A 26523-nucleotide genomic window follows, 5' to 3' on the forward strand; every position below is an offset into this window, starting at 1 on the left:
GCCACAAGCGGCCCACGGGGGTCATTTAACTGGCCCCCGAACCGAGCTACCCACTCAGCGAGTCCCCGTGCGCTGTGCTAACCGGCACAGTGCAGTGCAGGGGCTTGCTTCTGCGGCGCCAGAAATCGCATCTGCGCAGACTTTGGAAATCACGCGCACTCACGAGATCCGGCCCACGGAGGGATCTCTGCTGGAGTGAACCGGCTCATGTGAGGTAAACCTTGCCGACCCCTGCCCTACACTTCCATAAGTATGACTACCACTTCACTAACAGCGGCAACGAGGAAACAGCAGTAAAAGCTTATGCAGATATGAATGACAAATAATCTGGAAAATCAATTTCCAGACATCAAGATGCTGCCCAAGTGATATCAGGAGACTTCAGCTTAAGATGAAATCAGCCAGACCAAAGAACGTGTCAGAGCAGCAGGTCTTTTTTATTAATACAAAGAGGACAAATCTCATTGGAATTCATGTATCTACATAAGATATCTTACTGCAATGTGGAAAAGGGAAGACGATAGGACACGCTATTGTCTCTGCTAATACTGATTTAATGAAAAAGAGGGATTAGCAAGCTGACTGAAGCCTGGGCAGCATTCTAGAAATTTAGTATTATACAGCAATTGATATGAACAAAGCAAAAAGCATTCTAACCCTGAAACGCTATTGACATCTGCATGTTTACTTATTGCTGTAAGCACTAGAGATAAAAAAAAAGTTTGCTTATAGTGTATAGTGGTGATAATAAAAGTTATATGTGTAGGTCATATTTGATGCACACTACACTGAAACCTAGTTATCACAAAAACTTAACCTAGATTTGTCTAAAACTTAACATAGAATTCTTAGTGTAGAACTGCCCTTGAACGCTACAGTATTAGGAGACATTTTGAGAAGGTAGTTTGCTAGGAATACTTTACACCTGTGTTTCGGCATCTGCACTACTTCCCTGGTGTCTGAACAGAACTTTGCTTTAACAGGACAAACAGCAGCTGAGGAGAGAATTAACTCTCCTCCCCCAAACAGTAGCCCCAATCAAAATCAGAGTTCCCACTGACTGCTTTTTATGCAGGTTTAAAGAGACAAAAAGATCAAATCACCGTTGTCTGACATTTCAGGTAGTTTTGGCAGTTTCAGCCCTTTGTTTACTACACAGAAGAACCTATAAATGGAAATCCAGAATTGTGATTTCTGCTACAAAGCAAGGTAGTATTGAAAAGCAGCCAATGGGTTTGGCGTAGGAAACCATTTTGGAAGCCACCGGACTTTGCTGGTCCTTCACACTGTTAATTGGGAATGATTCAATATCATTGTGGAAAAGAGAATGGTTGGCACTATTTCTCCGCAAAGTAATGAGGCAAAGGTCAGGATAGTAATGCACCAAGTTCTATTTTGTCACAAAACAAGGTATCTTCTATTCTAAACCATTTCATTGACATTAAATAATTCTGACAAAAACAGCTGTGAGTCTTGTGTTTCTCATTTCACCCCACACCCACCATATTTAGAGTGAGCCAGCAGGCTTCACTGTAAAGAAATTAAAAGTGGACTATACTAATTAAATTCAATTACAGTCAAGCAAATGTTATGGGGGGGGGAGACAGTCTTGTGAGTGGAGAGGGGGGGAAGGCTGCTTAGACTTTTAAAGTTCTACAGCACAAAACACAACTAAGATGACACCACATATCTAGACACCGGGCATTTGAGTTTGTGAAAAAGAAACATTCTGGACTTAAAGGGGTGCAACACTACAAGAGGAAATAATCTACAATGTGCATTTGAATGTCCATTTTCATGATTGCAACCTTCAGCACTGAACTTCAAACTACTTTTAATCTCCTGAGCATAAAAAGTAAACTTGACAGTTCAGCTAACAGAACTGCAGAGGAGATAAAATCCACAGAAATTTGGCACATGCAATCATGAAAATTGCACCCAAAGTTGTGCTGCTGTGTTGTTGTTTTTTAACAATTCAAGAGACTAACCCAGAGTTGCTGATTTGTGAATAGTCTAATCTGCTCCATTTTAGAAAAGACTATGAACACAGTATGGTTTTTTTCAGCTTTTATCCCAGAATATATTAGTTCTACCCCAAGACAGCTGTTATCTGTCCCCTACTAGGTCAATGCTATCGGAAACAGAAAAGCTATAGTAGTTATCCATAGTAAACTCTTTTCCCTCTTCAAATTACAGGTAACTGCAGCTTTCTGGAAGTAATCAAAGCTGTTATGTTTCAAGGAATAAGGCATACTGCATCTACAAGATTGAAGACTCCCCAGAAATGCACTTAATCCTCAAAGCATTTTACTAGGGAAAGCTTCATGATAGTATAATAATGTAATACCTGAGGTTCTGAAAGCTTCCACACTACAAGTGACGATTCTTGACTGTATGAGCAGTGACTTGCATGTTCGTTTCAGTTGGTTTATGAGATAAGGTTACCAGATGTCCCTGTTTCTCAGGGACAGTCCCCAGGTTTACAAATCAGTTCCCTGACAAAATCCATCTATTTAGCAGGAAGTTGAAAAGTGTCCCTGGATTCACTGAAAAAAAATCTGGTAACCTTATTATGAGAGGAGAAAAAAAATGCAAGCCCTTCATTTCGAACTCATAAAACCTATGGTATGTTGTCCACTGTTGTTCATCTTGTGCATGCATTTAATTACGTTTTTATCCTGCCCTTCTCCAAGGAGCTCAGGGCAGTGTACATTGTTCTCCTTCACAACCATCATGGGAAACAGGCCACAACAACCCTGTGAGGGGAGATAGGCTAAGAGATGGCAACTGGCCCAAAGTCACCTAGTGAATTCATGGCTGAGTGGGGATTTGAACCTGGCACAACCAAGCCATACTTTGACAGTAATCATTACAGCTATAGCGTGTCTCAAGGTGACTCAAAATGCCATTTTAAAGTCCATTTTAAAAATGGAACTAATAAAGCCAGTGCAAAAGTAAAACAGAGCAATATACATACAGTACGCACAAACACAAGCATACATGTGAATCTATAGCTGAAATGTACTTAAGAAAATATATTTAATACTCTAAATTATTCTCCCGAAGTTGTTGTATTAGTCCAAATATAGGCTGCATTCCCCCTCAAAATCTGGCTTTTATAAGCCTAAGTGTGGCCTAAAGTAAAGGTAGAGAAACTGTAATGTAAGATGAGGACTCAGGAACCATGCAGAACTTTGATATACTTCGGTTGATTTTGTAAAAGAATCACCCATCATTCTTGACAGGTGGCACTAGTTGCCTGGTGAGTTATTCATCGTGTGAGGTAGCACGTGTTTTTAGATAGTAAAAATATGGGTGTCCATGTCAAGGGAAAACATCTATCAGTTGGGGGCTGAGACGTGACAAATTTCAAAATGGCAGTTATTAACTATGCTGAAGTGACAAACAATAGAGAAACAGGAAGGAAATATGGTGCTGATGAAAAGAATGTGCGTCATTGGAGATCAAAGAAGAAAAAATTCAGAATCCCATCTCCATGCAAAAAACATTTCGAGGGCTTAAATGTGGTCGACGTTATGAGATTGATGAGTGTGTACTTTCCATTGTAAAACAACAAAGAGAAAATGGAATGCCAATCAGCTGCAAAGCATTTGAATTGGTGCCGGGATATTTGTGCAAAGAAGTGGCTTCTTACTTAAATGTGGGACATCATTTGCTCAGTGGTTGTCTTCCAGTTTCAGTGAGAAGTTCGTCCAATACCAACGGCATGTCCTTGGCCTGAGGAGAAAACACAACCATTATCTTAGCCAAATTGGAAATGCTGACAAAACGCCCATGTTCTCTGATATGCCAAGCAGCATGATCATGAAAAAGAAAGGAGTGAAATCTGTCCTTGTGAAGACCATGAAGAATGGGCGGGGAGGGGGGGAATGCACCTTACAGCAGTGGTAGCTGTAATAGTTGCATGCCACCCCAATCTCAGAGCGGTGTGATATTCCAGGGGTTATGCAGGGTTTGTGTTTCCTTTGGAATGAGAGAGACTGTGGACAGAGACTTTGGACAGGAGAGGCTGTGGTGTCTTCACAGTATAAATACCCCAAGAGGGACTCGCTTCCCCCATAGTCACAGCCATGAATCCCAACAGAAATCAAGCATAGCTCTGCCTCCCACCTGTCCAGCCTCCAGCCTGTCAGCTTCTACCTTTGTCTTTCTACCTACCAGTGAGTTGGAGGGCCCACCCATTTGATATCTGGCACAGAGCCACTTCCTTTGTTACCTTAGTGGCCCATACATTACCTCACCAGGAAGCTAGCCTGCCTGTTCCAGGAACTGAATCCATGCTGGATCCAGGAATTAGGCAGGGCCAAGGCAGGCAGCCTACTCCCCCACCAACTCATCACAATATGTTATACAGTGGTACCTCAGGTTAAGTACTTAATTTGTTCCGGAGGTCCGTTCTTAACCTGAAACTGTACTTAACCTGAAGCACCACTTTAGCTAATGGGGTCTCCTGCTGCTGCTGCACTGCCGGAGCATGATTTCTGTTCTCATCCTGAAGCAAAGTTCTTAACCTGAGGAAATATTTCTGGGTTATCGGAGTCTGTAACCTGAAGCGTATGTAACCCGAGGTACCACTGTACTGAGAGGAAAAATACTTCCAAAAGAAACATTCCCCGCCAGAACAGTTGTGGGATGCCCAAAAAGAGGGTGGATAGTGACTATTCTGTAAAAAAGGGGGGGGGGCAATGCTAGTGGTAGATGCATTTAGATGGCATCTTACCCCAAAAGTTAAGAAGATGGATAATCAAAATCAGATTTAGTAGTTGTTCCAGGTGGAACGGCATCACAGCTACAAGCCCTTGATGCGGTTGTGAATAAGCTCTCCAAAGGAAGGATTCTGACTTGTTTTTGTCAGGAAATAATGCCGTCTCACCGAGCATAAAAATTAAAAAACCATTGGTGGATTTGCTATGCCACTGGATTTTAACTGCATGGCAAAGAATATCTCCTGAATCTGTGGCTTCAAAAAGTGCTGCCTTTTAATTGCAGCGGATATTAGTGAAGGCGACATATTGTGTGGAAATTGGGAAGACAGTGACAACTAACGTGACAAAGATGAAGAGAGCTGTAATAATTAAGAATCTCTATTTGACATGAAAAAGTTTAACAGGAAATATTTTTTAAAAATATTTTCCGTAATTATTTTTCAGTGCACACTTATATCTATTTTTTTCTTTCTTTCAAAGAGCTCTCAAATTTGGACCAATTAGGCTATGCATAGTTTAGTAATAATTGTCAGGAATTACAGTGTAAGGCAAAAACTACCTATGAGAGGAATGAATATATGCTACCCGTGAAGCATATTGCTGAGATCATATTTGTTCTACTTGCTTTGTTTTCTGCATGGTTAGTCAGCTTTTTTGCAGAGTTGCCTCAGAAGACTAATCTGCTTTTATATTTGATGTATTAAGCCTGGTTTGTGCACATGATGAATTACTCATAAAATATTTACATATATTCACGCTTCGGTGGATGTTCTTGTTAACTTGCATTAGGACAACATACAAATCGAGGGAGCAAATCAGGCGTAAGTCCTCTATATGCTGTCACATCTAAGGAAGGCTTTATGCAGATGTTCGCAATGTGCACGTGGTCCAGAACTGTGATCAAACTGGTCCACCCAATCAGCCCATGATATCACTTGATGATCACATGTTTGCACAGGAGCCTGCAATGAAATCAGTTGTGAAGAGTGAAGAGTTTTGGTGGGAACTCACAGCACAACCCTAACCATGTTTACACAGAAGTTAAATCCCACTAAATGCAATGGGGCTTCCTCTCAGTCCACATAAATGAGTTTAGCATTACAGCCTATGTGCAAACAATTTAATCTGCATCGAGCCTGCATTGGTTACACGTGATCTACAAAACCAAAGTGTACCAATGGCGTGGATCTACATGAGCTACAAAACCAAAGTGTACCAATCGCGTGGATCTACGATCCAATCAATATTAAATCACCTGAAAGACTTAAGACTGCATACCAACATGCATTTATTTATAAGTGCTCTTGAACTCAATAGATTTATCTCCAAGAAAACATACACTGGAACACTGATGCTCCATGCAACAATCCCCATGTGCACTGAAAGAGTGGGGGCGGGGGGGGGGGAAGAGTCATATACAGTACAAAAGAGTCAAGAAAACTTCTAAAACAGCAACTAATCTGCACACTTTTACTTAGATTAGGCAATCCATTTTAAAAAAAAACCTGTTAGGAGTGCTAGGTGCTGGCTTTCTCCCCATTTTCTTCCTCTTTCCATGGAAAGAAGAACAGCATTCATCAAATAAAAAGTTTGTGTACAATTTACGTTTCTTAACTTCTCTGTACAGGCCGCAGATTGTGGTTGTAAGGAAATGACGGTAAACTCTGAGAGCAGGGCCTGTCGCAGGCTGCAAAGGCCTCTGAATTGCTGTGGTTTGGGGTTTTAAATACAGTGGTATTCGGATTACAGACGCTTCAGGTAACAGATGCTTCAGGTTACAGAGTCTGCTAACCCAGAAATAGTACCTCGGGTTAAGAACTTTGCTTCAGGATAAGAACAGAAATCGCACTGCGGTGGCGTGGCGGCAGCGGGAGGCCCCATTAGCTAAAGTGGTGCTTCAGGTTAAGACCAGTTTCAGGTTAAGAACGGACCTCCAGAATGAATTAAGTTCTTAACCCGAGGTACCACTGTATAGACATCACTTTGCAAGTGTCATACCTGCACGCTCTGCGGACAACATCTGTACACACAGAGGATGTGTCCTCTGTGGCTAGTGTGCATTAAGTTTCCTTCCTACCTTTCCCTTTCAACACCCACCATACTCCTTTCAAAAATATAAAATCATTCAAGTTTCTTGACATATCACAGGTACAGTTACTTATCTTGCACTCTACGTATGCCCAGGGGCTTCCTTCCCTTGTACCATGCAGGCAATTTCATGGTGACGTTATCTCTTTTCTTTTGCCAAGGAACTCCCAAGTATGTTCAGAGGCTGCCTATTCTGGTGTGATGCATGGCTAATTACTGATTGCACCGTCTGTTTTATTGCATTCACTGTACGCAATGCTGAGAATCCCTGTGTGCTGGCAACAGGCAGGCAGGGAACAACACAAAAGTTTAATTTCTGGAATCCAGAGTGTTGTTTTGTTTTTTAAAGGCACTTCAAGGTTTCAGAACATCTATGTTATACCAATTAATTCCACTGCAGTCATGCCGTAAAGGCAATGCACCAAACTCATGTACCGTACCTCTGATCTAAACACTGCCACCATAACAGATCATATGGTTCTTGGTGGGAAAAGCTTATAGCAATTATAACAGTAAGTTGGATCCAAGTTTTGGGATTTCAGTAAACTGGAGGGGTTACTTTAAAAATCATAATAAATGCTACAGTGGAAGCCAGCCCCTTTCCCAACTGTGTTTGTGTACAGACAGAAAGAGTTAATGGTGATGCTATTTTGTTTAAAAGAGCACAAACACTTAATGGAGGCTGTTTCTGTAAAAACATTAGTGATTCCTATGCAACTCTCAAAAAACAGAAATATCGGTATACTGGTGAGATACAAGGATATAATAAAGTATAATATACTCTATTATTTTCAAGTTGATGCGGAACACTAAATAGTGATCATTGCCAAATCAAGTGAAAACAGCCTGGTTTTCCTTGACCTTTTCTGATTTCCACCCCCCCCCCCAAAAAAATCATGGCCTGGGAACTGTAGTTTGCCCCTCATGGATCTACAATTCCCAGCGTCCTTCACCAGCTAGTTCCCAGGATCCTTTAAGAGAAGCCATATGGTGTGAAATGCTACTACTGGCTGAGGAGCACAGAGAATCCAAACCTCTGGCATTATATGACTACAGAATATTTTATTTTTTTTACTCAGAAAGCATTTTGGCGCCACTCTGCAGGCAGGGCCGGATTTAGGTTTGATGAGGCCCTAAGCTACTGAAGGTAATGGGGCCTTTTATATGTCCAGCTGTCCTTTGTCAACAGCAAATTGTCGCTGTTTTTTTGTGTTGAATATATGCTATATGGCAATTTATGCCATATACCTAATAATAGGTATCTAAAGCCATTTGCACATAACAAAACATGTATTTAATCAAAGTAATTGTTGAACTGAAATACAATTAAGAAGAAGTATATTAATAGTGAAATACAATTAAGAAGAAGTATATTAATAGTGAAATAATTATTAAGCACTAACTTAAAATGATTTTTTATTCATAACAAACTTAATAATGCAAACACACTGGCATTTGGCAATAACAAAAGTTCCTTTAGAAACACAATTTCCAAAGACTCATGATCTAGTTTCTAGAAACTTGCTATAACATGAAATAATAATAGGTGACATATGATGCAAACTACTAATAATTATAAATAGCTTTTTTAACATGGAATTAAGTGTTATAACCTGTACAATGCAATTGCAGTTAATACAAGCAGGCGGGGCCCATTACTTACCTCATAGGAGCCTACACAACACAAAACACTGTTGCTGTATGTAGGTTTTATTTTATTTGTTTTTTATCTTATATTTTGGAAATGTACATCCAGTCCCCCCCCTTTAATTTTTTTTGGGGGCCCCCAAGAGAGCGGAGCCCTAAGCTACAGCTTGTTTAGTTTATACGTAAATCCGGCTCTGTCTGCAAGTATTGGCCAGCTGTCTTGACCAGGCCATTTCCACCTTGTGTTGCTTCCTGAGAATTTTTACCTTTTAATAATAATAATAATAATAATAATAATAATAATAATAATAATAGTAAAAAATAAATCCCTCTTCCCCTTCCAGAAGAAGAAGAAAAAATCCCTCTGCTGAGGGAAATTTCCTTCAGGCTCTAACATTTACCTGGTTGAACTCAGGTGCCACAGATAAGTGGATGAGCTCCCAGTTTACGGTCAAAAAAATAAAATGGCTTCTGCTTCCAAATCCCACTTAATTTAAGACGACACGTTCCTGCCTGGTGTGAGGTAGGCTTCAAAATGGCTCAGAAGCCCCCTGTTGGCCTTTTTGCCTAGTTAATAAAGAAAAAGAGCATGCTGGGGCCTAATTTTTATTCGTTCGCTGTGAGGAAATTCACCCACCCACTCCATTTGTGCTAAGGAAAAAAGGGGTGAAGCGATGATATGAAGGTCCCTTTTCAAAAGATCGCAAACGGTATACGCTCCACTATTTCTCTCAGTAATACGAATAAGGGGATTTCATTCGGTCATCCAGGGGACGGGATGGGAGAAGTGCCACTCTTGTTCCCGTGTGCAAGAAGAGAAAAGGAGACTTTGGTCACCTTTTGCAATATGGCGGACATTGGGCGCTCCAAAATGGATCTTCTGGGTTGTGGTTCTTCTCCATTTTGCATCCCCTCAGTTCTGCACCCTCTGTGGGTCCACAGCGCCCAATATCCAGCTCTGAGAAAAGGAGGCCGCAGGGGTGGAGATTGCAGCGTTGCGTGTTCTTTTAAGGAATTGTTTTGCTTTCCACATATATATATATAATTTTTGTTTATTTTCCATTTAATATTATACATTCACATCATTGTTATCCACTATACTGCCCTGGCTCTTAGAGCCTATCAGCTTCCTTCCCTCCCGCCTCACGGCTTTCAAAATTAACCTTTATATCTTTGCATTTTTTTACATTTTCCAATTCTAATTACACTCATTACAGAATGACTCAAAATTTAAATAAATATAGAAAGATAGGAAATTTCTCATTACAAGTCTTTCTGAGTAAATTTATGCAATATCTGAAAGATTATTGTAAGCAATTAACATTACTAGCAGAGTTGTCTGAAGACTTGGAATTGTTTTGTTTTGCTTTCAGGCAGCCAAACGTTTGACCAGAAAACATCATGTTTTCAGCCTTGAAGTACCATGCAATAGACTACTTACATGAGGTACAATGGCTAAAGCTTGACATTTTTTGCTCTCTCGGTAGTGTGATAGCTGCGTTTAAATATAAAGACCACTTGTTAAGTCACAGAAAGCAAGTATTTGGACTGTTTCAATTTACTTTTATTTTATTTTGACAGCATGGGTTTAAAAAAATAAAACAAAATCTGGCAAACAAATAACTGCTCACGTTTCATACTGTGAGGAATAAAAATGTTGCTTTTTCGAAAGGTCGCAAGGTTGCAGCGGCTAGGTAACCGCAGACTTGCTTAATACTTATATTTAGAATGGCTTGTGGGTAGAACGCTCATTAATAGGGCAGCTTGCAACTGAAATACGGCTTATTATTATTATTATTATTTATTGAATTTATATATTTGTGTGCTTCAGCAGATGTAGAACTAAGTTACACCTGCTAGTGGTTACGATGTGGCTTTATCGCTTAAGTCGAGGCATAAAATAACACAATTATCTGAAAAAACCAACAGTCTGAGGCAGTTTACTGATTTTTAAAAATTTTTTGCTAGATTCCTGCGTGCACATAAAACCCATTTTTGCAAAAGGAATACATTTTTGTGGTTTGGTATGTTTTACAATTTACTTAATTTGACTTTTAATGTGCACATAGTGGTGTTGATTGTAATAATAATAATAATAATAATAATAATAATAATATGCTGCCCATATTGCCAGAGCCACTCTCCATGGCTCCCAACAAAATATTAAAAACACAATAAAACATCTACCATTAAAAACTTCCTTGGCATAAGTGAATGGATTTGCCAGCAGCATCTGATGTGGTTTTTGAAAACTTTTCAACTTGTTTTATTTCATTTCTATTGCTTTATTACAGTGCCCCACTATGGCATTTTGCAGTGTTTAATGATTTGAAATAAACAGAACAATCCAATTAAGGTTAAGAAATCCCTATAAAATTCAGTAGGAATGTTTAGCATGTCCTCAGGTCTCTTCTATTTAAATCAGTGAATCTTTGCTTGAGTTTTAGGAAAGTAAAATGTGAAAATGTAGGCTTTGGTTTTTTATCAGTTTAAATGTGTATTAGGGAAAATATAATGAACTCCAAATAAACCACTGAATAGTTCCAATTGGGACGCAGCATACTACTTAATATGAGCAAAAGTTGAATACTGTAGTTCCACTCATAATGATATGATACATTTCTCTTGTGCAGAAAGTGGCTAGACAGAGATTTTCATTTGAATTGTTCTCAATTCACATCCCTTCTGGTTTAGATCAAGATAAAAATTATTGTCATAACGGAATCTTGGCTGATGATACATATAGGAGACCCTGGACAAGAGGTATGTTGTATCTGGCTTTCACGTTTAAATTATATTTTTAAAAAATTAAACAATCAACTACAGATGAAAAAGAAGGATCATGAGAACTTGGCAAAGTTACAAAATGTATGTGGACAACTTTCTTGTGTTAGAAATACATTAGCCATTTTAAGCATCCTTTTGACAGATCACAGCAATTCAATACAATCAGATGATCAAAATAATTGTTCACACACCATAGACTATCATACCCATATTGTGTTGTATTTGTGGCAGTGAACACTGATCGATTTAGCTATCTGAATGGCACAGAACGCTATTCACAATCAATCCAATTATTCAAATAAGGTTTATAGTCCAATTACTGTGTGTGGAGGGAAAAGTCCAAGTTTGTCCTAAAGCAAATCTTACACAGGCCCTAGGGATGGGGTAGGTTTGTGGGCAAGCTGAAGACTGGGAATTGTTCCATTGGGTAAAGAGTCCATAGAATCATAGAATCATAGAATCATAGAGTTGGAAGAGACCACAAGGGCCATCGAGTCCAACCCCCTGCCAAGCAGGAAACACCATCAGAGCACTCCTGACATATGGTTGTCAAGCCTCTGCTTAAAGACCTCCAAAGAAGGAGACTCCACCACACTCCTTGGCAGCAAATTCCACTGTCGAACAGCTCTTACTGTCAGGAAGTTCTTCCTAATGTTTAGGTGGAATCTTCTTTCTTGTAGTTTGGATCCATTGCTCCGTGTCCGCTTCTCTGGAGCAGCAGAAAACAACCTTTCTCCCTCCTCTATGTGACATCCTTTTATATATTTGAACATGGCTATCATATCACCCCTTAACCTCCTCTTCTCCAGGCTAAACATGCCCAGCTCCCTTAGCCGTTCCTCATAAGGCATCGTTTCCAGGCCTTTGACCATTTTGGTTGCCCTCCTCTCGACACGTTCCAGTTTGTCAATGTCCTTCTTGAACTGTGGTGCCCAGAACTGGACACAGTACTCCAGGTGAGGTCTGACCAGAGCAGAATACAGTGGCACTATTACTTCCCTTGATCTAGATGCTATACTCCTATTGATGCAGCCCAGAATTGCATTGGCTTTTTTAGCTGCCGCGTCACACTGTTGGCTCATGTCAAGTTTGTGGTCAACCAAGACTCCTAGATCCTTTTCACATGTAGTGCTCTCAAGCCAGGTGTCACCCATCTTGTATTTGTGCCTCTCATTTTTTTTGCCCAAGTGCAATACTTTACATTTCTCCCTGTTAAAATTCATCTTGTTTGTTTTGGCCCAGTTCTCTAATCTGTCAAGGTCGTTTTGAAGTGTGATCCTCTCCTCTGGGGTGTTAGCCACCCCTCCCAGTTTGGTGTCATCTGCAAATTTGATCAGGATGCCCTTGAGTCCATCATCCAAGTCGTTGATAAAGATGTTGAATAAGACCGGGCCCAAGACAGAACCCTGTGGCACCCCACTAGTCACTCTTCTCCAGGATGAAGAGGAACCATTGATGAGCACCCTTTGGGTTCGGTCAGTCAGCCAGTTACAAATCCACTGAGTGGTAGCAAAGTCAAGACCGCATTTTACCAGCTTCTTTACAAGAATATCATGGGGCACCTTGTCAAATGCCTTGCTGAAATCAAGGTAGGCTACATCCACTGCGTTCCCTTCATCTACCAGGCTTGTAATTCTGTCAAAAAACGAGATCAGGTTAGTCTGACATGACTTATTTTTCAGAAATCCATGCTGACTATTGGTGATCACAGCATTCCTTTCTAGGTGCTCACAGACTGTTTGCTTAATGATCTGCTCCAGAATCTTCCCTGGTATTGATGTCAGACTGACTGGGCGGTAATTATTTGGGTCCTCTCTTTTCCCCTTTTTGAAAATAGGGACAATGAACCAGGTGGCTGAAGGAAAAGGCCAGAGCAGAATATGAACTGAGAAACTGGAACCAAGAAACCAAGGATTTTTCGTAATGATTTTCATACTGTTTCTTAACTATTTTTGTTTTGTTTTGCTGTAGTTACACCTGACCTCACTCAAATTGCTATGGATCGTCCTGTGCTTGATCTCTGGAATAAATATCTTGGCACAGAAGACTTCTTGGAGGAGTGAGTCCTCTTCGTTTATCATTACGTAGTTGTTGATGCACTTGTATCCAAGTAAATGTGTTTAAGATGGGATGCATGGGCTTTAAAAAACAGAGTCAACATTACTTGTGTGTTTTAAAGTAGTGGACCTTGAGCTGTGCAGTATGTGTTCACTGTTCTGGAGGTTGACCACAGTGTATCATCTGCAAAATGCAGATAATATATGACATCTGGCTTTTCAAGGAAAAATAAATTTGAAGTCCATCTTGTTCTTTAATTGTGCTCTGTTAATAACTGGAAAACAGAAAGCTCCCCTGTTGTTAGTGTGACAATATATACAGGATCATAATGAAAAAATACCTTGATGCAACTGAAATTTCCTTGTGTGAAAGCCTTGTTCCTGCAGTTTTCAACTAAACCACATTCTGTGAAAGGCTAGATGAGTTTCTGCGCTCTTTAAGAAAAACTAATCACTTTCACAAACTATTTTTTTCACAAGTTAAATGCCAAGGCCAATTCAAGACAGCTTGGTGTCTGAAGCAGAGCCAAAAGTGCAATTGATTCTTAATGGACCTACTGTAATTTCAATGGGTGAACACAAGGCAAAACCTAGTTGAATACCACCTATAACCTTAATTTCAGGGTCATGGGTTTGAGCTCCACGTTGGGCGGAAAAAATCCTGCATTGCGGGCGGTTGGACTAGATGACCCTTGTGGCCCCTGTGATTAATTTCAGTGACTCTAATCTGAGTTGAATACCATCCGATATAGGGAACTTGGGCAGCAATAATTTGTTTGTTTGCTTTTTTATTGCATTTATATCCCAATTTTTTCTCTTCAGAAATTCAAGGTGGTCTACATGGCTCTACACTTCCTCATTTAATCCCCACAACAACCCCCTCCATACACACACAGAAGGCAGGATGAGGTAGATAAAAGTAGGAAGTGTGAGGAAGGAATAAACCAAGTTGGCTCCTCCTCCTTGTTCATCACATTTGTCTTCCTGCAGTCCTGTTCTTCATGTGCATAAGGACTGAACTATATCCTGTTTTGCTGCTTTGCACCGTTTTCCTCGAGAACCATTTATATCATAAGTTTTCCACAGAATTTTGTACAAAGAAAGCAAACCCAAACCAATGTACATTCTCTTATGTTATAGTATAGCCCAAAAAATGAAGTGAGGCACCACAGAAATAAATGACTATTATTATTATTATTATTATTATTATTATTATTATTATTTACCCACCCTTCACCCTAAGGTCCCAGAGCACATTACAACATTAAAACAGTTTAAAACAATTCCACAGGTTGACTTTGTTCAATGAAATATAATGAAGATATATTTAATGAATGAAATGAAGTTTTCTTAGATCAGTATGTTAAAATTACATTACAGAAAGGTGCATTAGGGGTTATCCAACTTTGTCATTCATGAAAAAGCCTTTTTATGTCTTCAGGTTGATACCTTTTAGTTTGATATATGAGAGACATGTTATTTTATAACATTCACATAGGAGTCAGTTAATGCTTTTCATAGGATGACCTTGTTCCTTTTGTCTCCTGCATTTAGTTAATTCTAGAGATTGTATTGACTTTCTGCTGACACTATTGTTATAAAGCCAAGAGTTTACTCAGAGAGCCAAGTAAATTAAGTTTCAGACATACAGTGATAGAAACAGGCAAAGTCAGTAAAAGAGGGCAACTTTAAAAGGAAGAGGCGTAGTCTTTAGATCAGATTCTTAATTTAGAAAGCGCAGAGGCAGAAAGGCACATTAAGTCATCACTACTGTGGCCCCATTCTGTGCTGTGGGGTTATGAGACACATACATTTTTCCTCTTCAGCAATTTGTCATTGGTCTAATGTCCTTAAAATAACTATGGACAATGACTTAATTCTATCTTCTTGCTGTGTGTTACCTGCAGCCTCTACTAGCACAAGCCTCACAATGATACAGTCGTTGCAGTAAAAGCCTGCGCTATGCATGAGCATAGGAAATCTTACCCTTCTCTGAAATACACATCCTAGCTGGAACCACTATTTTCCCCTTGCACCTTTCTCTGGACTAAGGCCATGGGAACATCCCTAACAGTAAGATAAGGTAGTCCAGTCCATTAGGTCCAGTCGTGGCCGACTCTGGGGTTGCGGCGCTCATCTTGCTTTATTGGCCGAGGGAGCCGGCGTACAGCTTCTGGGTCATGTGGCCAGCATGACTAAACCGCTTCTGGCGAACCAGAGCAGCGCACAGAAACACCGTTTACCTTGCCGCCAGAGCGGTACCTATTTATCTACTTGCACTTTGACATGCTTTTGAACTGCTAGGTTGCCAGGAGCAGGGACCGAGCAACGGGAGCTCACCCTGTCGCGGGGATTCGACCTTCAGATCGGCAAGGAAACGATAAAACCAACAAAACTAGAGTACTACTGGCAACAGTCTCCAACTGCATATAACCTTATATACGGTGTCCTAGGCAGAAGGACTATCAGAGCCCCCCTTCTACTAGTTAAGACCAAGTGACCTTATGTGAAATTACTGTCCTGCAACATGGGACATGTGATTAGTGCAGCAGCACATGACAAGTGTTTGGGTCCCAGCCCCTTCTGTAGCAGGCCATAGTAGCTGACCAATATAGATATATATATATTTTTCCATCAACAAAAAAGTATTAACTTTCCACTTTTCAGGAAACCCACTTCAAGCACTCTCTTCCATGTCCATAATGAAGATATTGAAATTGTTCCAAGTTCGAATCCTGGTTCGCCGTTTGACATAGAAGATGCTTATGTGCTTATGAAAAATGAAGACAGTTATTTAAATCCTAAATATGCTCCAGTGGAACTTGAAGAGCCAGAAGAAGGTAAATGAGCATTCTGTACTTCACATTTCAAATACTGCGTTTTTTCGACTATAAGACGCCCCCATGTATGACGCCCTCTATTTTGGGGGGACTCAGATTTAAGAAAATAGGGAGAGATGGCCCAGAGTATAAGGTGCCCCCTAATTTTTGACATTATTTTTTTAGGGGGGAAAAACCTAGTCTTATACACGGAAAAATTCGGTGATTATCAATACAGTGCTATCTGTTGCAGAAATGTGAAAATTGCACATGCCAGAGAACCTGCTCGCCCATGTGTTATAGATCAGTTACTATGTGGCTAAAAAACCGTGGAGCTACCTGTCTCGAAAGCTACTGCTGTTGTGTAACTGCCTTTTCTTTTGCACACCTCCCCTGCCCTGATTTCATGCAAATCCAGGGTTGTGGTGAGACAGTCAAAAGTCTCTGGTGGGGGCTGCACTCTGACTTTATGCAAATCCAGGTATGTGATGTGGCGCTACAAATCCTACAATGGGGGCTTCGCAATGATGAACTAGTGCAAATGCAGTATAGAGAGATATAGATTTCTACGAGACTTTTCAGGATAGGAATTGATCTGCAAAGCTATCTCATTACTTACTATTGTATTTTTATTTCCATTTCTAAAAAGGTTTTTATATTGAAAATGAATTTGTTTCGATGGACTATTTAGCTCAATATGCTAAACATCTACCTACTCCGCATATGCTCTTGAGCCGAATAAACAAATTCCATGTACAGAAACCTTTCAGTGTACAGGAACCCCTTTTAAATTTTCAAGGAGATAAGATAACGGAAGAGGACATCTTCAGGTACTATGTAACTATATGTTGTGCAATAGGTGATATACATGATTAATATCTTAATATCTGGCCACAAATAATTTTTGTGCACATATTTATTATTACTGATTTTGATCTTTTTAAACTAAGCTCTGACTTACCTAAGCTTAATTTTATCTCATTGATCTTTCCACCCATAATTCACCAACTTTTATAAAACTGCCAAGAACAAACTGGTTTTACATGCTTATCTGGTTTTGCAAGGGGGGAAATGTGTGTGTGTTATTTAGTTGTAAAACAGAAAACTAAAAGGCAATTACTTGTGCTTTGATTTTAAAAGAGAGTGTTTTGCTTTCAAAATGAATGTGACATCTGAAATGAATGTGAAATCTGAAGCAAAAGGGAAAGTACACCAGGACAATTTTGGTAAAGTTTCCTTAAAGAATGAGGAGGTATGTAAGTTACTTTATTTAATCAATGGCGTGTTTATCATCCTTATCAAACTGCTATGCAATGATTTTGAAATTTACTCATGCAAACTATTTTAAAGTCATTTGCCATGCTTCCAAAGATACCTTGTTTATATATGGCTTCTGCCTGCCTTTGATTAACCTTAGATGATAAAAAGGTTGCATTGATAGAGTAGTAGAAGAGTAGTTTATAAAATCCTATGTGCTCACATATTCTAAAGATCGATGTACAGCCAGAAGCTGGTGATAATGTTGAGCTTCACAGCATATAAAGCAGAGGTAGGGAACTTTTTCATCCTGGTGGATAGGATCCTGCATTCCTTCATCCCTAAGGTGGGGTTGGATCAGCTACACTCCTCAGTTGCCTATTGGAAACTCTGGAGTGAACCCAATCCCAGTGGGGCATGGAGTCTCAGTTGATCAGCACTGACTTTAGGCCCTGGTTTTAGCAGGGGTTGGCCACACTCTGTAGTTACCTAATCCAAAGAGAGATTGTATTTGTTGCAAAATTTAAAGGGTGCTGGCACAAATCCCACTTGCTAAGGGACAATCTAGGGTGACTTTTAAGATTGTTTCCAGCTGTGTCTTTACCTGGCCAATATGGGATACCATAAATGGTGTGAGATGTAGGATGTGTGAGTGTTGCTAGGGAGGAAACGACCTTGAAGGCCAAATTAGGACCCCTGATTAGGCCTGCAGCCCAAGGCTGATGGGAGGGGTTAAATCCTGCATTAGGTGCATGTGACTATTCCCAACAGGGAAAAGGCTCGCGCAAACCAAAGCAAGCAAGATTTCATCCCCACTCATCCTGTTCAGTTTAAGCAGCCCAGTATTCCTGTTTGAGCTCTTGACAATTGGGACTTAAAAGGAGAGCATATCCTGATCTCATAGTGATGTCAGATGATTAACAAGTAGGTGATTCTACCCACCAGTTATATTTTGCTTGCCTGTGGATGAGGAAATAGTGATCTGGGCTACAGGCCAGGAAAGGTTTTCTACCCCTGGCCTACGCCACTTTTCCTGGTCAATTGGCACCCATAAAAGGTACTTAGATCTATGTGCTGAGGCCATTAGATTTGTTTTACTTCTGTGGTAAAACTAATAAATGATGTTTTTATATTGAGGTAATATATAATACTATTTAATAATTTTATACTTATCAAAGATTCTTTTAAAAATACTTTGCTAGTTCAAATATAAAACTCTTCAAGCTGCTTTGAGAAATATTATGTATGAAATAACTGTTTCAGTTTTTTTTAATCTATCTAGACAAACAGTGAGAATCTCACAAGCTTGGGGCTAATCTCTTCAGAAATTCAGGAAATTATAGGAAATGAAAACGAGAATCTTAAAATAACCAGCGAAGGTAAGGATACAGAAAATGGTGTTCTAGCCCTAGTTCTTGGGTTTGATATTGCCTAGTTTCATTATTTTATTGCTGGTCATTTTAACTGGTGAAAACAAAATAATCAATTCTCATTCTTTGCATTCTACAGAGAAAGACAATTCTTTCAATTTCATGATAATGTCTTTTTCAGACCTTGAAGTGAAAATTACTCCTGAGACAGAGAATTTGGAATCTTGTCCCCCAAAAGAACTTTGTGCCAGTCAGAGCAGAAGTGTACTGGAACTCAGCAGGCCAGGTAGGACTTTCTAGACAGGCAAATCTGAGACGGCTGAGATATTTTGGAGAATAGCTATAGATCTATAGCAGGGACGTCCAACTCCCAAGAGACTGCGATCTACTCACAGAATAAAAAACTGGCAGTGATCTACCCCTGGGGTGGGGGGGAGATCACAAACTTGTTTGCAAAGTTGGACATCCCTATAGTATCCCTATAGTATCCCTATAGTACCCTATAGATCTATAGTATACCTATATCTATAGTACATCTGAAGGACCACCTGCACCCCTTCGTTCAGCCCAGACACTGAGGTCCAATTCCAAGGGCCTTCTGGTGGTTTCCTCACTGTGAGAAATGAGGATACAGGGAACCATGCAGAGGGCCTTCTCGGTAGTGGTGCCCACCCCGTTGAACGTCCACCCATCAAATGTCAAGGAAATAAACAACTATCTGACTTTTAGAAGACATCTGAAGGCAGCCCTGTACCAGGAAGTTTTTAATGTCTGATGTTTTACAATTTTATATAAATGCTGTAAGCCACTCAGAGTGGCTGGGGAAACCCAGCCAGATGGGTGGGGTATAAATAATAAAAATATTATTATTATTATCTTCTTTTATTTTTGCATTCTGAGTATCTGAAGGGGGGCTGACAAAGAATTGTAATTTAGAAATCTCTGGAGCTCTGCCTGTGGAACTCTAAGGCTTCATATAAATGTAACTATAAATAGTGATTGTTCTCAGATATTTTTTGTTCCTGCTGCAGAGTGATCTTAGCTTCTCTTCAGATTTTGCAAGGGAGATAGCAGGTCTTCCAGGACTCACAGCAAAGATGGTTTTTATATACCTTTGCCTTTATTTTAAAATGTGCATTCTTTCCCTTAATACCTTTCTCTTCTTGTAGGAATTAATGCGAATTGCATGTTTTCCCATTTTTCACAGAGCATCAAACTTCCGTACCTAAATGTCAACAGCTTTCAGCTATAGAATCTCAACCCAGCTACTTGCAAGGAGGTAACACCCCCATGGGTGAGACGGCCAAGGGAAATTCCCCCTTGGCTGTTGACCATGTGGGTCTGGCTGGCCAGGAAGGAGGCAGAGAGCAAAGGTCCACAACCGACGCCCACCGGGGAAGCGGTGAGCATCCATTGTCTCCACATGAAGACATACTGGTGTTCAGCCACCTGGAAAAAGATGACTGCACTAATTTAACAGAAACTTGTGCTAGACCATGTGTTTTAGAAGAATTGAACACAGATTTAAGCGCTGGAGACGAGGTTCCTCATACCAATGTAGAAGTGGTCTCAAAAATGTCTACCTCTCAGACGGATAGTAAGTATTGGGCATTTTGTCAGGTGTTGTTTTTCCCCTGCAGCATGAAATGACAAAAACAATTGGCTTAATAGACAGTCTTACGTTTTGTAGTTGATAGTAAAAACAAAATAATCAATTCTCATTCTCTGTATTCTACAGAGAAAGACGATTCTCTCAATTTCATGATAATGTCTTTTTCAGACCTTGAAGCGAAAATTACTCCTGAGACAGAGAATTTGGAATATTGTCCCCCACAAGAACTTTGTGCCAGTCAGAGCAGAAGTGTACTGGAACTCAGCAGCCCAGGTAGGACTTTCTAGACAGGCAAATCTTAGTGAGGCTACAGAGAACCAGGCAGAGGGCCTTCTCGGTAGTGGTACCCATCCTGTTGAACATCCACCCATCAAATGTCAAGGAAATAAACAACTATCTGACTTTTAGAAGACATCTGAAGGCACCCCTGTACCAGGAAGTTTTTAATGTCTGGTGTTCAGCCACCTGGAAAAAGATGAGTGCATTAATTTAACAGAAACTTGTGCTAGACCATGTGTCTTAGAAGACCATGTATTTTTGCATTCTGAATATCTGAAGGGGGGTTGACAGAGAATTGTAATTTAGAAATCTCTGGAGCTCTGCCTGTGGAACTCTAAGGCTTCATATAAATGTAACTATAAATAGTGATTGTTCTCAGATATTTTTTGTTCCTGCTGCAGAGTGATCTTAGCTTCTCTTCAGATTTTGCAAGGGAGATAGCAGGTCTTCCAGGACTCACAGCAAAGATGGTTTTTATATACCTTTGCCTTTATTTTAAAATGTGCATTCTTTCCCTTAATACCTTTCTCTTCTTGTAGGAATTAATGCGAATTGCATGTTTTCCCATTTTTCACAGAGCATCAGACTTCCGTACCTAAATGTCAACAGCTTTCAGCTATAGAATCTCAACCCAGCTACTTGCAAGGAGGTAACACCCCCATGGGTGAGACGGCCAAGGGAAATTCCCCCTTGGCTGGTGACCATGTGGGTCTGGTTGGCCAGGAAGGAGGCAGAGAGCAAAGGTCCACAACCGACGCCCACCGGGGAAGCGGTGAGCGTCCATTGTCTCCACATGAAGACATATTGATGTTCAGCCACCTGGAAAAAGATGACTGCATTAATTTAACAGAAACTTGTGCTAGACCATGTGTTTTAGAAGAATTGAACACAGATTTAAGCACTGGCGATGAGGTTCTTCATACCAATGTAGAAGGGGTCTCAAAAATGTCTACCTCTCAGACGGCTAGTAAGTATTGGGCAATTTGTCAGGTGTTGTTCCCCACCCCACCCCCGCACAATGAAATGACCAAAACAATTGGCTTAATAGACAGTCTTACATTTTGTAGTTGATAGTAGCAGACAACAGGGCTGACATCCATGAGGATGTTGGGTACAGGGCTGGTGTGTGCCTACATTGGTTGTTGAAGCACAGTTGAATGAACATCTGAATAAAGTTAAAGATACAAAATATGGGAAACAGGGAGAAAACTTTATATATATATATATTCTTCTTTTTAGAATGCCTTGAAGAGACAAGTTCCTTTGCTAACAACAGAATGGAGTCTTCTAGTGTCCCTGATTTTAGTGGAACAAAGGGTTCTTGTTTGTCTCCTCAAAAGAAAGAGAAACTTCTTCCAATGCTCTTGGAGCCTGCATCAGGTGTCAATCTACAGCACACAACGTCTACTGTAGGTGACAACAGTGCACCTACTGAGAACATCAGAAAAATGAAACTGCAGACTGAGACAAGAAAACCAGGGCATTTTGGAAACCCTGAAGAAGAAAATGATCAAGTCCAACTTGTCAGTTACAAGAAGGCATCTGCTGAAGCAAAGAACACATTAGGAAATAACATGCCTGATGGATTTGATCTGCCTAGGAAATGTAGAGATGATTTTGACCTTTTGAGCAACTTTATCATGCTGAGGTCTCAACGTATGATCATGCAAAACGAGGAACCAAACAATGTGGATATTCAAGCAGAAGGTAGCTTAAGGCAGTGATCCGAAGCTTTTGGGCTGGAGGGGGAACCAAGGTGGTTTAATCACCTCATTCAACACCTTGCAAGGCTCTGATGGCAGAGCAAAATTAGGTGGGGAGAATGTTCCTCCACTGGTTTCTGGAATTCAAAAATACTTTTTAACAGCTTTCCTTACCATTGTTTCCAAGGGAAGAAAAGGCTGAGGGGCAGGCTTAGACACACTCAGAAGTGTTTCTAAATTTTCACCTGCCTTGGGAACATGACAAGAGACCCATTGACTTTAGGATGCCTGACTCCTCCTGGCATTTTCCCTTTGGGGCCCTTCTGATGTCAGAGATCTAATTTGGATTGGGCTAGAGGGTCAGACAACCTGTCCCAATGGGAGAGGGAGACTCCCAACCTTCTCTGATGCTAATGCTCTTTCTCTGTCCGATGGGCAGATCTGATCTGTTCTGTGACACCTGGGATGCCCTTCCAAATAACATAGGATTGCACCCAAAGTGCTCTTTCACAGAAGCCATGCTTGACATAATTATTGACATCTTTTCCATCAACTGAGAAGTTAGTATATTTCTACAGAAGAAGAAAGAATTAAGCAGCAATCCTATAGCCACTTATCTGGGGTGTACTTCTGAGTTGGAAAGGATTGCATTTTTACATAGCATACACTCTCTATTTTTACTTTAGCTCCTCTTTTCCCAAAAAAATGTTGCCCTGGGTTGAAAAACCACTGTTAAAATTGAGCTTTCTAATCCAGAATAATTACATTTCCCCCCTCCAAGTTTTAAAAATATTTTTATTTATTCAAACTTAGCAAAGTTAAGCATCGGTGCCCCCTTTCTCCTTTATCTAATAAAGCTACATCTGGGTATAGCCTGTGTAAACCAGCATATTCAGAAAGAGACATACAGTAATTGGAGGCAGATACCACTTAGGGCCTATCTACACTACAGGCCTAAACAGCCATTCCCTCGCCAGAGGAAACCCTTCAAGCTCTACTTCTATTTGGGAGCAAGGGAACTAGGGGTCTCTAACAGAATTCTCAGTACCCCAGCAAAACTACAATTTCTGGGAGTCTTTTAGGGTGTGGGGGCAGGCTGGTAGCCATGAGAGTTATTCTAATATTATCCTGTATGACTTCTTGCTCTGTGTTAGGAAACCACAACCAACCACAATTTTCAGTGGCATGCACACCAAATGAAAAAGCTGTGCATGTGATTATCACATCTGATCACCTAAATGTGGGTCACACATCACTTCCAGTATGAAAGTGTCTTAAAAGAATACTTTTTTGAAAGGGGTGCAATGCACTCTCTGCCCTATATCTGTCGTTGTTGGGCACAGTCATGCTGTTCTGACTGGATCTTGTGGAAAAGCAATTAATGAATAAGGCCTTTCACCTTTAATAACTTACAATTTGCTTCCCTTTAATGCTTTGCAAGAATCTGCTGCCTGAAGCAGCCTGCCTCACTTAGTCTAATGGCAGAGTCAATCCTGCCCTCAGCAGCAGGTAGGGTGTGCATTCCCATTCAGATTATTCTGATGCAAGCCTGAAATTTCTCCATTGATCTCCTCCTCACCACACTTAATTCCCATTAATCACAGCTTCAGTGATTAGCCTAGCTAATAACCTTATCATATGACTGGAGTGGACTGGCTTATAAGTGCATTGGGCATGATGCACCGGTTGTGACAGCGCATGCTTTACAGGAATTTGTAACAGTTGATTCCACAGAATAGTGAGTTCGGGAACTTGAGCTGGATTATAAGATCTCTTACTGTGTCATTACAAGCCGCAAGGAGAGTAGGCAAGGCATTATGATAGCATAGAGTTGCACTAATCCTGTTTTTCCTTTGCATCAAAAGGCTCTGGTGCAATGCCATATCCACCCTACTCTTTCCTGCCCTATGGACCCTTCTCTGAAACACCCTAACAGATAACACTGGCATAGACTAATCCCTGTTATTAGGTGTTGTCCTGCCTAGATGATAAGATAAATGAGTGTATATAAAAGTGTAAAAGGAGATTGCTCACAAAATACTAACTACCTCTTTGTGACCTAGTTTGAAAGTGGGAATAGCTAAGTATGTGCATATGTGCACATATGCCATTTTAATTAAGATCTGTTAACATTCAGAATCAATTACCGTATTGCACTTTCCTGCTTTTTAAAACATCATTAAATGCAGAGTCACAGGAACTGATGACCTCTGTTCTATGCATACCAGAGTGGAACATCTGTACTTGGTTACTGCATTACCACCTAGCAAGCTCAAGCTGAAGCAACATCTGCATATTGATTGCTGCCATTGTATCAATGTTTTAGGGCTTCTTAAGATGTTAAAGACAGGGATGCGGGTGGTGCTGTGGTCTAAACCACAGAGCCTAGGGCTTGCCAATCAGAAGGTCGGCGGTTTGAATCCCCGCGACCGGGTGAGCTCCCATTGTTTAGTCCCAGCTCCTGCCCACCTAGCAGTTCGAAAGCATGTCAAGTGCAAGTAGATAAATAGGTACCACTCCGGCAGGAAGGTAAACGGCGTTTCCGTGTGCTGCTCTGGTTCGCCAGAAGCGGTTTAGTCATGCTGGCCACATGACCTGAAAGCTGTCTGCAGACAAATGCCGGCTCCCTTGGCCTATAGAGCGAGATGAGCGCTGCAACCCCAGAGTCGTCCACGACTGGACCTAACGGTCAGGGGTACCTTTACCTTTAAGATGTTAAAACCTTCCTTACATGATAGGTGTCCTACTATATATAGTGCGTGGGGAACTTGCTGAGCGCGATCTAGTCTGTTCTTGTAGTCTGCCAGTTGGATTAGCATAGATCAGTCTGGGATTCACCATAGTCCCCATGTGGCTTTCCAGATTTAAGGTATTTTGAATCGATTCACCTGACAACTGCACCTGGAAGTGTTCTCCAAGAGTAGGCTGTTCAGAGATTACAGTATGATTTTAGTGGGGGGGGGGGGGAGTTGCCGTTTTGCTCAATTCCTGAATGTGAAATAGTAAAGTATTCAAGGTAAGGGATTGAATTGTCCTCTAGCTTGTCCTATAACACTTGTGGGGGTTTTTTTCCCTGTTGTTGTAATTCTTAAGTTCTGGATGCTAAGGAGAAGAGCCCAATACTGGAAAACAATATCAGTCCTCTTACCCTTAACGAAGCAGTTCCTATGGAAAAGCAAACAAAGGAAAATGAAGAAATAGTTTCCATTCAGATTAAAGCATCAGGTACTGGATATTTTAAGACACCTGGTAGTTAAAAGATTCTTTTATGGGTGGTATTTATGCTGTGGTTTTCAGTGTTCCAAAGAATTAGAAGATCAACAATGGCAAGTTAAGCTTCCATGAAAAGTAGCTTGCTCATCACTACCAGTCTTTAGATACGTACTTGGGTGTATTCTGCTCAGTAGGGTTGCTATATATCAGGAAGTTGTTGAGCTTTTTTTAGGAAGCGCCACCTTTCGGAAATCTCCCCGGACATCAATTCCGCCTTTGAAATCCAGGTGAGCTCCAGGAAAATACTGTTCAAACTACTTAGCAGAAAAAAATCAGCATAGAAATGGTTCCCAGAACGTAGAAAGACTGAAAACCATTGCCACACTAGTATATAATTCACATTTATGAAGCACCGTAATTGCTTGTGCTGATTAATGCTAGGAAGCTGGTGCTCCTATGTGCATATTTTATTAGACAGTCAAAAGGCGTCATGATGGTGATGTTGTGAAAGACTTAAGAGAGAACAAAGCTTGTAGAAGGTAGAATTGCCATTTTTATGAGTTAAAAGAAGATGGCCATGTGGACATAGAAAGCCCATAGAGGTGTGGATAAGCCCTTTGCTTACATGTAGCATGCCTAACCTATGACATTTTGCTGCTTGAGGCAAAGGACAAGATGGTGTGCCCCTCATGCCACATACAGAAGCCCATCAGACTAGAAGTTGCATCTTACTTCCACACTGGCAGCAGCACAGTACACCTACAGGCAACAGGCTCACTTAAGACTTGCAGTTGGTTATGTGGCACCAATAGCTCTGTCCTCCAACACTACTGGTGCTCTCCTATTCCCACAATCCCCTGCCTGAGGGGGCAGCTTCCCTTTGCCTAATGGTTGGGCTGGTTTGACACAGAGCCTGTAATATCTGCATATGTCTAAAGTGTCTGCATCTGAAGATGCAAAGTGA

At 40.6% G+C, this 26523-nt stretch overlaps 1 protein-coding gene and 1 long non-coding RNA gene across 13 annotated transcripts in view; one reads left to right on the forward strand and one right to left on the reverse strand.

The window, feature by feature from the left end:
• Positions 1 to 1621: 1621 nt before the first annotated feature.
• LOC128405097 (uncharacterized) lies at positions 1622 to 6095 on the reverse strand. Its single transcript, XR_008328228.1, has 3 exons — positions 5983 to 6095; positions 5474 to 5689; positions 1622 to 3738 (listed from the first exon to the last, which is right to left on the reverse strand). It is a non-coding gene; the product is annotated as an uncharacterized LOC128405097 (long non-coding RNA).
• A 1701-nt stretch (positions 6096 to 7796) lies between these two features.
• SHOC1 (shortage in chiasmata 1) overlaps positions 7797 to 26523 on the forward strand; it is a 36634-nt gene continuing 17907 nt past the window's right edge. Inside the window, exons 1-14 of one of the 12 annotated variants that reach the window (XM_053371292.1) lie at positions 7797 to 7962; positions 9836 to 9908; positions 11096 to 11225; positions 13221 to 13308; positions 15974 to 16146; positions 16775 to 16955; positions 17266 to 17377; positions 18665 to 18761; positions 18934 to 19038; positions 19960 to 20349; positions 20533 to 20637; positions 21221 to 21610; positions 21883 to 22350; positions 25440 to 25571. In XM_053371292.1, coding sequence (XP_053227267.1) covers positions 9864 to 9908; positions 11096 to 11225; positions 13221 to 13308; positions 15974 to 16146; positions 16775 to 16955; positions 17266 to 17377; positions 18665 to 18761; positions 18934 to 19038; positions 19960 to 20349; positions 20533 to 20637; positions 21221 to 21610; positions 21883 to 22350; positions 25440 to 25571 — 2416 coding nt within the window. In that variant the 5' untranslated portion in view covers positions 7797 to 7962; positions 9836 to 9863. Of the gene's footprint in view, positions 7963 to 8918; positions 9173 to 9241; positions 9457 to 9706; positions 9909 to 11095; positions 11226 to 13220; positions 13309 to 15973; positions 16147 to 16774; positions 16956 to 17265; positions 17378 to 18664; positions 18762 to 18933; positions 19039 to 19959; positions 20350 to 20532; positions 20638 to 21220; positions 21611 to 21882; positions 22351 to 25439; positions 25572 to 26523 lie in introns of those variants that run through there. The other 11 variants (XM_053371291.1, XM_053371294.1, XM_053371299.1 and 8 more) reach the window with 11 other exon arrangements.

This window comes from Podarcis raffonei, chromosome 17, assembly GCF_027172205.1.
Source record: "Podarcis raffonei isolate rPodRaf1 chromosome 17, rPodRaf1.pri, whole genome shotgun sequence".
NCBI lineage: Eukaryota > Metazoa > Chordata > Lepidosauria > Squamata > Lacertidae > Podarcis > Podarcis raffonei.